This window comes from Ctenocephalides felis, unplaced genomic scaffold (genome assembly GCF_003426905.1).
Source record: "Ctenocephalides felis isolate EL2017-DRISC unplaced genomic scaffold, ASM342690v1 CF-g0.4_SCAFFOLD_03571, whole genome shotgun sequence".
Classification (NCBI taxonomy): Eukaryota; Metazoa; Arthropoda; class Insecta; order Siphonaptera; family Pulicidae; genus Ctenocephalides; species Ctenocephalides felis.
Genome location: NW_020539725.1, coordinates 29,901,012 through 29,915,499, shown reverse-complemented (window position 1 = coordinate 29,915,499; position 14,488 = coordinate 29,901,012). Strand labels below are relative to the sequence as shown.

General features: G+C 26.6%; 1 protein-coding gene across 1 annotated transcript; it reads right to left on the bottom strand.

Moving 5' to 3' along the window:
* Positions 1 to 8,838: 8,838 nt before the first annotated feature.
* LOC113385108 lies at positions 8,839 to 14,311 on the bottom strand. The gene is made up of 3 exons (XM_026622918.1): positions 14,068 to 14,311; positions 11,390 to 11,521; positions 8,839 to 9,321 (listed from the first exon to the last, which is right to left on the bottom strand). The coding sequence occupies exons 1-3, from the start codon at positions 14,301 to 14,303 to the stop codon at positions 8,916 to 8,918; spliced, it is 774 nt and encodes a 257-aa protein (XP_026478703.1). The 5' UTR covers positions 14,304 to 14,311; the 3' UTR covers positions 8,839 to 8,915.
* Positions 14,312 to 14,488: the final 177 nt, after the last annotated feature.

Genomic DNA, 14,488 nt, shown 5'->3' with positions numbered 1-14,488 from the left:
TTTTAATGTTCATTACCCCATATGAGCAGCTTTTTATCAAAAAAGGTGTTTAATTATATATTAACAATTTAAATTTTATTTTTATATTCTCATATTTTACCATAATCGTTAATAATTTTCTGCTTTCTGTGAACCTGTAAAAATATTACAGAAATTAAAAATAAGGGCTGAGAATAAGCGTTCATGAAGGATTTGTTTTAACGGTAGGGCTGATGTACGTCTTTAAAATTTGTAAGAAAAGCTTCTAGTATCTTCAGTGATTAGAGAAATTTTCAGACCTATCCAGAACCTATGAGCAGCATTTAGGCTCTAGATTGGTCTTAAAGTTTCTCTAATCACTGCAGTGATTACTATAATTTCACAATCTTAATAAAGATGTAAACAATCTTCATAAAGATATGTACATTACCCCATATGAACAGCTTTTTATTTAAAAAAAAAGTGTTAAATTATATATATGGAAGGTAGATAAAATTTAAGCTAGACAAGAACTTCAAATAATTTTTATTATTATTGATTTCGGCTTGCTTATAAATAAACGAATAATATTTGGTGAAGGAGTTCTACACTTTACTGGAAAAATTAAAGATTCGACAGTATTATATGAAACCGAGTAAAGTTTCCGAACGCAGTCTTGGGAAGACTACAGTAAAATGAAATTATTATTTATTTCCTCTTATGAATAATTAAATATTTTATCATAAAAATGCTTTTTATCGCTTTCTGTTGAATAAACTGTAATATGGAGTATTTAAGTGACTTGAAGAGTTTGGAAGAATTTAAATTAATAATAAATTGTGAAAGAAAATGAAGAATATAGAGATCTGAACTATGCGAAATAAATAAAGGAAATGCACATTGGAGTACAAAAAAAATTATGAAAAAAAATCTATTGTAGTAATTACGCCATTAAATTCTTCATCATTCTAGAAAATTTGTTGCAGAAAACATTGCAATGTTTTTCTGTTGAATCGAAAATGATTATAGATATCTCATTTTCACTAAAGAAATAATTTGAATTGAACATATTTTCATAAAATATTTCATTATTCAAACATTTATCTAATATTTTATGAAGAAAATAACTGTCGTTTATACTTATATTCTTTTGTCTGAAAATATGGATCTTCGAAGTTAAACTACTCTTAATAAGAAGAACATAATTATTCCACCACATAGTTATGAAATTTATTTAAACTCTCCTTTGTTAACTCATGTTGTTGGGTTATAATTTAACCCTTGTAGGTGTGGACTGTATTAAATACTGATTTGTTGGTATTGTTTATGTATTTGTTGCAGTTCTAATTGCAATCACTAATTTTTACTAACAAAAAGTTATAATGAAAGAAGATGTATATATTAATTATTTATTATACATGTTGTTTTGCGGACTTTTTTTTAGAAGCGCATAATTAGTTCCATCAAAACAATTACCAGGGTAGCAACCATTCCGTGTAAAAGCTCAATGCCATGAGATTGTCACCTTCATAACCAATATAATAAAACGAAAATACGTCCGAACAAATAATAACGAAGTTAGATCAGTCCATATTAATAGAAGCATCAAAGATTTGTTTTATGATAGCATTTGGGTGAGACTACAAATGAACTATGGAAATGACACAATATTTATGATTAAATTAAAACTGCATCAAATCACAAAGAAATACATTTTTGGGTTGGATAATTTTTTCTGTAGATTTTGAGAATACTTAATAAGAGTATATTTTATATTTAAATTTTAATACAAAATTTCTATAAATCACTGAAGTCGCTGCTTTGTTTGATGACCAGATAAAATTATTTTAAATAATTAAAGCTTACAGCCGTCTAAAAATTAATGATTATTGTCATATTACATACATACAAATAAATAATTACATTACATTAATAGATACATATTGATAAAATGAATATTTTTTAAAGATCCCGTAGAGTGTGTTTATAAAATATTTATTAAATTGCATCAGGGATATTACCGTCCCTGGCCGAAACCAATATAATACGCCTCCTGTCGTATGGCACATCCATTAAATACAATTGCAAATGCTAAAGATAACGTTCGCTGATAACGAACACGTATAAACAATAAATGTTCTGTGAAATGTGCCATGACGGGGATAAAGTCACGTACTGCGATATTTTATATACGAAACAAAGACCTATTTAAAATGTTATTCAAATATCAACACAGCACAACAAACAAATAATCCTAAACGTCGATAAGTTTTACTTTTAACCTCACAGCATTCAATTCGAATTATTGAGAAGGCCATAACAATACGGCATAATTTTTAAATTTATATTATAAATTTATTTATTTTTTATATTTCTTATTTGAAAAGCGAACAGAACTTAAGGGTCCTATAAGATGTTGTGATTTTTTTTACTCAACTTAACTACATTGGTTTTATACATTGAAACCCAAACAAATGTCTTTTCTCTATATGATAAATTTTATTACAATTTCTGTACGCTCTGATAATTTTCTTATGCCTATTGCTATCTATAGATAGTTTATATATAGTTGATATATTTCCAAGTGAAAACCAATGTCACTGCTGCTTAACTTCAGACTGCCGAGGCGGGTATCAAACCTGGGACTCAGCTCTAACCACTAAAATTCCTTTAAATTTTATATATCATATTTATATAATTTTAATATGTAGAAAATTTAAACGTCCTCTTCTTGATGTATTTTAACTTCGTTCGTTTTTATCAACTTTAATATCTTTATTAATTTTCTTTCTTATCCTTAGTTGATTAGTACAAATTATATATTATTTAGTTTAAAGTTTATTAGTAGTCTTTTTTATACTATTAACACGTAACCGAAGTCACTACTGCTTGACATCAGGCTTTTCGAAGAATTTCGAATCTAAAGCTTCTAATTGAAAGCTAATATCTCCAACCCAGTACTTATATAGTTATCTGAGATAATATTGACCAGCTTTAGAAACTTTCATCCAAAACTGAAGCGATTCGAAACTGTTTTTTATTAAGCGAATTGAGATTAATCTTCTTATAGGTATTTTTTATAAATAAGAAAGTTTAATTTAACAAATTTTTAGAGGGTTAGTTTTTCAAATACATATATTCATTCGATTATTGAGACATAAGTTTGTTTACCTTCATCAGAAATGCTCTCTAAATATATATTAGTATAACATACACACCGTAATCTCATTTATAATCTTAAACCAGATCAAATAAATTTATGCAAAAAAATCTTTAAACAGATCAAATAAATTTATGTAAAAAATCTTTAAACAAAAATGTGAATATTTGTTAACAAATCAATTGATACATATTTTGAAAAGAGATAATATTTTCTATTTGTGTTATTTTGAATTATTATTGTCTAATTATACTACTATAGCATTGCCACTCAAGAGTATTGAGATGCATAAATTGCAGGCATATTAACACGAATTTTACACAGGAATTCAATTTCATCCTTCTTGATATCGAAATATAACTATTATTAACAATTTTTTTCATATGACTTTAGATTTTTTTCTGTCTATTAAGAGAAAAAATAAATAAAATTCAACATTTTCATACTCAAATACATCAATCAATTATTTATATTTGAAAAAAAAAATTAGTTTAACCACATAAAGGTATTATCATAAAAAAAATTGTTTTTAACCAGAAATGTTGTAATTGAATATTTGATGTCAATGATATAGCATAGAATAAATGTTTGCGTTATAAAAATTTAATAAGTAAGTAAATCTATGAATAAAACAGGTTTCAATGAGGGTAAAACCAAGAACATGCTGTTCGCCGTTTTACTCAATTTAAAAATATCAAGTTAAAACCATGGACTCCTATCCACGGATTTTTAAACACATTTTACTCAACTTGAAAATATCAAGTTAAAACCATGGACTACTATCCACGGATTTTTTAAGCACATTTTACTCAATTTGAAAATATCAAGTTAAAACCATGGACTACTATCCACGGATTTTTTTTTATTCCTATATAAATTACAACCTGTCTCCAAGAGACATTCAGTAATTAGAAAATCATTCAGTAGTAAAAATGGATGCTTAAATGATTACCCAGTATAGTAAACCTTTTAGTTATGATATGTAACAATTATGGCAAAACATTTATGAGTGTAGATACTAAAACCTATTGTAAGTTTAAACATGCATAAATAATATATGACTATAAATACATATAAAAATAATTCCTACATAAACTAACTCTACTTATTCTGCTAGTTCGAGTAATGATTGTCTTTTTAATATGTGATGATATATGTAGTATTGTACAGTTCGTTTGCTAAGACAGACATTGGGGTGACTGCTTATTTTTGTTTTATAGTTTTGTGCTATTATGTTTATCTCTTCATTTACCGTGTTGACGTTTGCGTCTTGGTGTATTAGCCATGTACGTACTTCGGTGCTGAGAGAGCCTCACATGGGATTTTATTTTCAAAATCTTTGAATGATTTGGATGTTGCTTCTTTTAGCGGTACCCCATAGTTGGAGGCCATATGTCCAAACTGGCTTAAAGATAACTTTGTAGATGAGAATTTTGTTTGAAGTGAAGAGTTCAGATCGTCTTCGTAGCAGCCAGGAGAGAGTTATTCTGAGGTGTTCTAACTGTTCTCGCTTTTTAAGGATGTGAGTTTTCTAGTTAAGTTTATTGTCCAAAAACATACCCAGGTATTTAGCAAAGTTTTGTTTTGGAATTTCGTTACTGTATATGTAAACAGGTGGACATGTACTCCTTCGCTGTGTAAAAGTAACTTGCACAGATTTGTTACTGTTGACTACAAACCCACAGAATTTTAAACATATTTTACTCAACGGATTTTTTAAACAATTGAAACGATTTCAATTGAAAATGTCAAGTTAAAAGCTTGATAAAAACTGTGTTTCAACAAATATCTCATTTTTCTTGACTTGAATATTTTTGATCCTTATTATCTTGCAATATTTTAATTGCTTTATTTATTTAAAAAAAATACGTTATGAAACTTTTGATCTTCAGAGACTAAACCCTCTGCCAATTACACCATATCTATTACAGAATGACCTTTACCTTATTATACCTTATTAGATCGTTTAATCTGAAAAATAATATATATTGAATAAAACAATCTGTCTATCTTCCTTTAACTGTATATTCTCAGTATGTACAAGATGTACAATCAACAGAAGTATAACATGGTTTACAATAGAAATAAAAACAATTTATATTCTTTGGGCTATGACTAAATACATTTATTATTATACAGAGGCGAAGCAAATTTTTCATATATTTAAATAGCACTATATATTATTTATTTCATATATTATTTTAATCACTAAATCAATAAAATCACTCTATAATCTATATTTATATATAATATTTCTTAAAATTACTGATTCCAGTAAGTTTATTGCTTTTTATTATACAGTATATATTAAGTATAATTTATCATTATATGCTTAAATTTCAATATATTGTATAATTTTAACTCATTTATGTATATTAATTATTTCACATAAAACGTAGTTATTTTTAAAAAGGCTTGCTAAGTTCTAAATACTCAGAATTGAAGATTTTTCATTAATATTTTATATCCACTTTTTTAAATATTTGGAAGACGATATGAAAAAAGATATATATCTTTTCGGAAATATTTTCCGTCGACAATGCAGCACATATATACAGAAATCGTTTTGGCACGTTTTTTTACTTAAATATACATGTGTATTTAGAAAGGAATATAAACGGATCATCAATATATATCAATCAAACATAATATTTTATAAAAAGAAAAAACAATACAATTGGTGTTATCTATATACAGTACATTATATAAATTGTCGTAAAATTTACATATTAACAAGAAGAAATTAATCGATTATACTTTATTACAGGAAGCATTTATTATAATTCTTTATGATCTAAACAGCAAAAATGACTCATAACAAGGTACAGCAATAATTAAAATAAAAATCGTTGTATAAATATAAATATTCATAACTGTGAGGTATTTCAATCATCTTAATAAATTAATAACAAATTATTTATTCCTAATGAAAAATCAAGAAGCCATTCAAATATATTAATAAAATCAAATAAGGTGGCATTAAACATATTTTTTACATATACAGTCTATAATATTTTTTATAACAAACACATAAAAATAAAATAATTATATAGTTATAAAGCTTGATAATTTGAACTCTGCATTGTTTTTTTTTAACATATTACAAATTCAGGGCATAGCATTTACGAAAAGTAAACTCTCGCTAGAATCTTAATTTCGCAAAGGTTATTATAGTTTTTATATTAAATATCATCAATGATAAAAGTATCATTTTTAAAAGTTTGGAAATATACCAAATGCGAATATGCAGAGTTTAATATAGGAAGAGCATATCATCTCATTGATTTGAAAACACAAATATCGAGAAATTAAGTAACTTAAGTAACTCTAAGTCTAACAATTTAATTATGTAAGTTTTAATAAAATCAATTTTTAAATATAATTATTCGCTGTATCGATAAAACGAGTCAACTTAACATAACGATAGAGTATTATTTACAATAACATCAGGATAACTGGCTATTTAATAAATGTCACAACACTCTGTAGAAAGGACAAATAAAAAATATTTACGACCTGCGCCAAACATATAAAAAGTATCATAAATTTCGAATTGGTTTTGTTCTAAATTTTTCAAATTTTATCTATACATGTATATCACAGTCCGATTGCAGATACGATACACATATAAAGGGACAATTATCAATTCCGTATTGAAAAAGATATCAAACATATAATATGCGCTCAATATCTTCGGTAACTATTTTGTGTATAGATAAATACATTACGATTTATTATCTTTGCTAATTATTTCATTCAAATAATCGAAGCTAAGAATCCAAAACAAAATGTATGTCAAAAATTATTTCCGAAAATTAGATTAGATGTTCTAATATACTTCAATAAGATATGTACAATATTATTACCTATTTATTAAAAATATATCAGAGGTATTGCTCAATAAAATGTATAAGCTTTTTTTCTTATATCTTAAGCGATTGAAACTCTTTTGTCAAAAGCGATACTTTGTTCAAATATAGATAATCTTGAAACTTGATACATACAGTCAATATTATATATTTGGTTTTAAAACTTTATCTAAGGCCGAGAGGAATAGAAATTTAGATAGCATAACATTTTTCACATTACAATTTTTTGGAGATTAAACACAACGATTTCAAAAATACTATTTAGATAAAATTCATAATTATAGTAACAGGTTGCAATAAATTCGTAAGTCTAAAATTAACTAACATATTGCACACCCAAGGCATGCATGCAAGACATCTCTTTATTTGATGTATATTTTAATCAATCAAAATCAAACTTTTAGTTAAAAGTCGCCAGATGTGGAACGGATACTTGCTCTTTAGATAAATGAAACAAATGTTATTATATGAAGAAAATGTCCTAAGATAGTACCATTGTTTAAATATCTCAAATAAAATTTCAAGTCATTTAAATATTTCACAAGTTTGATAATATTAAAGTGCTAATAATAATTCAAAGTCAAATTGCTATCACAAGTGAAATTCTACATTTGGCTACTTATATATGAATAAAATACCATTTGACATTACTAGTTTAATCGAGAAGTATTGCTGAGCATTTTGGGATAGCAAAAGTCAAAATCAATTAAAAGAAAATTCATCATGCTAATGCAACAATATTCCAAATAGTATACTGGTATTTCATTTTTTTAATGATTACTGAATATTCCTTTGTTTCGATTTTGGAGCATCTCCATAAATTGCCGCTCTTATATTTTAAATATTTCTTACTAAATCTATATAAATAAATAAGCAATTTGAAAGTAAAAATTATGCTGATTTAATCAGTCTGTGATTTGAAAAAAGTACATGCTAAGATTATATTCATTTTTATAAATAACTAGAATTTGAATTAAAAAAGTGATTTTTTCATAATTCATAAATCAACCAATTATCTAATCCTCATATTATAATTGATTATCTCCTAACAATATCTTATTAAAATTAGTATTAGGTATATTAAATTTTACCTCATAATTAAATAACAGATTGGTTCAAAATAACAAATATGGTTCAATAAATATTTTCTCTATGCAACAATTGTTATAAAACATAAAAATACCATGTAAATGGTTATTGAAAAACGTTAGTCATATAAAATATATTTACCTATCCTATCCATAAAACAATTTAATTTTTAAATATCATAATTTTCTAAACAAATAAAACAACATATTGACTAAATTTTGCTAACATATTAAAAACAATAATCAATATATTGCTGATAGAACTTCCAATCACATTAGCAATTTAGTTTCATATAATATTTCAAAAATATATTAATAAATTGAACATTGACTATATTTGTGCAATATCCATGAAATGATTTATTAAAGTTTTATCACAAAAATGTGGTTGGAACTCTACTAGCAGCCCAAGAACAATAAATCTAACATTAATTCTCTAAACATATAAATATAAATCAAAATTAAAATAACAATATATTTACTACCAAAATTCACTACATCAGGGTGCAGAAGAATATTAAGATGATTATTTTTATAAAATAAAACATAAACCTCAAGAGTACTAGGATGATAACAAACATTAGACTAAAATAATTCTACAATAAATTTTATTATGTTGTAACGAAAATATATGAAATATAAAAATAAAAATCAAATTGCAATTTTAAGGAATGACTTTTTCTCAACATATAAAATATTCTCTGCTTTAAATTTTTTATTTATAAAAATAAAACATCATTGTAATACCGACTGCACAGCACGAAAACCTTGTTTCAAATCCCTGAATGAAGAAGAAAAATAAAAATATTTTCTTACCTGACAGCTGATTGAATGTTCTCTTCAATATTTCTCGACTTTGATTCTTTTGGCTTCATAAAATTTATTACTTAAATTTTTTGATGAGTTATAATATTTACCATCACCCGAATCAGCGGCCGAAATTCGCCTTTTAGGTCTTCTTAGAAGTCTGGGTTTGAATTTAGTGCGAGTGCTGTTACTATTTCTGGACTCCCTGGATTCTTGATATTGTGGTTTATTATATTTTGACTCGTGGTTTTGAGCATTCTGCTGATATTCCTGGCCATTATTGTTTTGGTGTACGTAGTTCGTCGTATAGCTGATGACTGATAGAGCATTTTCTGGAGTGGAAAGCCTCCTGATACCAGCCAGATTTAACAGTGCGTCTGCCCCTTCTGCCAAGCGCCGTTGTTCTTCCAAATCGGTGAAAGAGGTCGGTTGAGATTGACTGTTGAAAATATTAACAGTATTAGAAATGTATTTAAATAAAAAGTGGAGTTATATTCATTCATTATTATAATTATTTTACCAAGTAAAATCAATGAGTACATTGAATAAAATGCTTCTCTTAAATATAAATTAAATTATTAAATCACGTTTTATAAGAAAATTACTCATCACTTGTATTTCATTTGCATAAATCTACATGATAGTTGTACATCAAAACAAGATTAATTGAATGATTAAAGAAGAGAAATCTATACAGAGTAAGATATTAGCTACTTCAAAGACTACAATACAAACTATCCACTGCACAAACAATTGCACATTGTAGGATAAAAGATATACAGACACAGACACATTTAGTTAACTATCATGAGAAAATAATTTATCTAAGGAAGACCAAAATCGATTTTTTATTAACATATCTTAACATATTTAAATCGGGTTTTGGAAAATGGACGAGTTCATTTGCTGAACTTTCCGAGTATTTGAAATTGGGCTGATAGTAGATATTAATTAGATTTATATCGATATTTTGTGGTCAATAAGCAAACCAAATGTGATTAATTTGTTACAAATTAAATTACAAAAAAAAATTAAAAATTTTAGTGTGTTGTATATTTGGTTATTAAAGAATTGAAGATTTTTGAATATTAAAGTCTGAAGCCTTCAGACTTCAGATATATGCAATATGGTGAAACAATTAACCGTTTCAAGATCATTACAAATTAAATTACATAAAAAATTAAAAATTTTAGTGTGTTGTATATTTGGTTTTTGAAGAATTGAAGATTTTTGAATATCAAAGTCTTGAGGATATATGCAATACGTGAAACAAATAACCGTTTGAAGATCATTTATGAATTATCAGTTATCTTTATTCGATTATGTTCCTCTTAGAAGTTTTTATTAATAATTGCAGGTAGAATGTTCAGTGAGAAATAATTTTAACTTTAAAAAGTTGTGTATTCGTAATTATGAAATTTGATCTCCAATGATGAACCTCCACAGACATATCAATTCGCAAATGTATTAAAATATAAAAGCTATTTTAATTTTATAAATTAATGTGATGTGGGTATCTTATGTAAGCCACGATACGTTATGTTTTTTTTTGCATATATTCTATCTTGAGTTCAGCTCGATATCAAGATAACAACCCGTATACACTTATAATAGAAAAAATAGATCTTATTTATGTTTTTAAGTGAATATAGCCCTTCTTGAGCATTAACCAATATTAGAATAATTTCAAAAATGAAATATCAAATATAAATGGGTTAACCACTCCATTAAATTCGACGTAAAAGGAAAAGATTGATCGTTACTGGTCGTACTTAAGTAAGTAAGAAATGATCTTTTAAGCAGCAATCCTTGACCAGTAACGATCAATCTTTTCCTTTTACGTCGAATTTAATGGAGTGGTTAACCCATTTATATTCGATATTTCATTTTTGAAATTATTCTAATATTGGTTAGTGCCAATGAAGGGCTATATTCACTTAAAAACATAAATAAGATCTATTTTTTTCAGTATAAGTGTATACTGACAACGGGTTGTTGTCTCGATATCGGATGGAACTTAAGATGAAAAATATGCTCAAAAAAAACATAAGTAACGTGGCATACGTAAGATACCCACATCACATTAATTTATAAAATTAAAATACCTTTTATATTTTATTACATTTGCGAAATGATATGTTTGTGAGGTTTATTATTGCAGATCAAATTTCATAATTACGGAATCACTACTTTTAAAATTAAAATTATTTCTTACTAAACATTGTTAAAAAACATTAAAAAAATATTATTTTTTTAAACAAAATAAAATTTGTAGAGCTATATAAGGAGTTAACTAATTTAGGTATATATATTGGCTTATAGATTAAACATAAAGTATCTAATGGTAATATTTACATATGCTGATTATACCAGGACAAAGGAAAGTGTGAAGAAGCATGAGTATTGTTAATAGTTAGGGTCGACACATGTAATTACGTTGCCGAGACGTTTTTATATGTATCGACCCTATCAATGTTAGCAATTCTAAAAATACAACAGTTACAGACCTGTCATCAGTTTCGTAAGCGGCATCGGGTGAGTTTAGGGCGGCTGTGTGTTGTTTTTGTGGCGTCGATGCCAGGCCAACGCTACTGTACGTGTGATCCTCCGACGGGCTACTCGTTATTATAGGAACAGCCCTGCACATCAATACGAAAACAGAACTTTACCCAATTCATTTAATTTATCGTCAACAGTCAAAGCAAAACAAAGTGAATTATGATCTTTCATAGTAATATATCAACCAATTTGAAATTTATATTGATATTTTAATGTCACCCCTAATTCGACGTAGGAAGAGTGTTGTAGAACTTTTCAGGTTCATTTTCTTTACAAACCGTACACCATCTAGACCTTGACATTTAGAATTGTCTTTTTTTTACAGATATTATACATAAAATCATTTCAACACGTTGTTCAGGATTTTGCTGAAAAAAATTTTTTTACGTAAATATTTACGATTGAAATATGGATTTTAGTCTCAATTTCTATGAACATCCTCTGCGGTGAATTATTTCCAATTGTGCTGATCGGATCAGTATTATTATTTTTTATTACACTCATATTGAAGTGAACTTTTTAATGACTTAAATTTTTTTTTTGCAATTTTCTTAACAATAACAACCCTTAAATATTTACAAAGGTTTTACATACCCTTTACCCAAATTGAATTGATTGAAAAAAAATAATATTTTTTCTTTTTTCTCTGCAATAAAAATCTTTTCACTATTTGTCGGATACTCTGTTACAACGAAAGATTGTAAATACTTACTGCAGAGGATGTTCATAAAAATTGAGCAAAAAATCCATATTTCAATTGTAAATATTTAGGTAAAAAAAATTTTTTTAGCAAAATTCTGAAATATGTGTCAAATGATTTATGTATAATATCAAAAAAAAAAAAAATCGACAAAATTGTGACATTTTATTTTTTCGAAAATCCCCACGATTTGAAAAAAATGACCCATATGTGTAAATATATATAGATGTAATAGGATCGTTAATGTTTTCTTTACTTTTACCGGCAAATATTAAAAGAATTAAAAATAATTGCCAATCAAATCGTTTTTTTTTAAGTTTTGAAAGCAACTGCTTAATTTACGTATATTATAACCCCTATCTAAAAGCACATCATATATATTATATAATTTTCTAGCAATAGCTGAATTGCTTGTAATTTGAATAAAGCATCTCACAAAAGTAGAATAAAAAAAAAAATGAATATATTATAATATATACTGTATATTACTTCAACTTTTTCATCATTCATACTTCAACTAGTTTTCCCTTGGGGCATCATATTAGACTTTATTTGCAAAAAAAAGTGAGAAGCTCTTTGCACATATTAAAGTACCCAAATAATTTTATCCTAAATCATTTCATTCATCATTTATTTCACCAAATGATTATTTATAAAAATGATTATATATTATTAAATATTTGTATTTGTATTTTTTATGTTGATTTGTATACTTTTGACTCAAAGATGTCATATATATTTGCAAAGTATGTAACATTCATCTTTTGCAAGCTCACTTTGAAGGCAAAACATGAACAGGTCTGTTAGAAGTAGTTCATTTGCATCCATCCACTAGAGCAATTGAACATTTTACAAATAGGGAAATTGCACAAGAAGTTAGAATTTATGATTTACATTATTATTGTTAAAAGTATATACACAAAAGCAGTGACCTATTACCAACAAGCATCAATATGTACATCACAACTACACAAATAAACTCTTTGGGACAACAATTTCATCACACGGAGATATATTTATAATACCTTTTGTTATATTGTTAATGATTCAACATGATTATCAAAGATGACATCTTGTATTCTCAGCCAAATTTTAAAAACAATTACAAACCGAATCAGTATTGTAAGTTAAGTTACCATATTTAATAATCATGGTCTTTATGATTAGTGAGTATACTACTGGTATTTTATATCGTTGTGGCATAAAATCGAGTATCCCAAGAAACTAATAAATATATATATATATATATATATATATTATATATATATATATTAGGGTGGTCCTTAAAATGGTGATTTTCGAATTTCCTTGCTCCAGGGGCTCAGATGGTTCCAAATAGATAAAAACAATCTCTGAGAGTTTTAGCTCTTAATATTAACGTTTAGATAGAGCGCAATTCAATCAAAGTTTTGTATGGAAATAGCATGGAAAAAATTTCAAAAATTTTAAATATGTTTTTTAGATGTAATTTAGCAAACAAATGAATGAATAAAACTCATTCATTTGTCGCTAAGTTATACCTAACACATTTTTTTAAAATTTTCAAAAATTTGTCCATGCTATTTCCATAAACTTTGATTAAATTGCGCTCTATCTAAACGTTAATGTTAAGAACTAAAACTTTCAGAAAATTGTTTTTTATCTATTTGGAACTATTTGAGTCCCTGGGAGCAAGGAAATTCAAAAATGACCATTTTAAGGACCACCCTAATATATATATATATATATATATATATATATATATTATATATATGCAATCACATTTAATTTGAATCATATATAATACAGTAGATATATATAACAACATAAACAAATGTTGATTCAATTGGATCACTCTAATCAAGTAAAATTCAGATAAAGAGAATAAATATAGAATAACAATAAAACATCTTCAACGAAGACTGATAAATTGTGGAAAATAATTACCCAGGTAATCCAAGTCGACCATGTTTAAGTGCAACCATGACCGCGGCAGCGTTTGCTTCTTCAAATTCTTCAGAAGTCCACATTTCTCGCTTGTCATGATTATACTCGGTGTGCTGTCTTTGTGATTGGCTAGAATTATTATAATGTGTACTGTTGTTCGGTTGATTGTCTTCATTGGGCTGATCAGCGGCCGCCAAACGCCGCGAGAGGTATGGGAAAAGATCGGGATTTGGCATGTGCGACAAACTCTGTAATAAGAATTAAATTTTAATGGAAATAAGCCGATGAATAATTATTATTTAGTATTAACAAATGACATTGTTATGTGAAAAGTGCAAAGTGTACAAAAGTGTATATGATTTTACTTCATGTCCTAATGCATAAAATAGTATAATATCTAGTTTGTATGATTTATCGTAAG

Excerpts from the sequence above, each read along its gene's own strand:
- LOC113385108 (XM_026622918.1), bottom strand. The coding sequence starts at position 14,303 with ATGCCAAATCCCGATCTTTTCCCATACCTCTCGCGGCGTTTGGCGGCC. Across the intron at positions 11,522-14,067 it reads GGTCGACTTGGATTACCTGG|GGCTGTTCCTATAATAACGA; the intron begins GTAATTATTTTC and ends ATTGATGTGCAG. Across the intron at positions 9,322-11,389 it reads GCTTACGAAACTGATGACAG|TCAATCTCAACCGACCTCTT; the intron begins GTCTGTAACTGT and ends TATTTTCAACAG.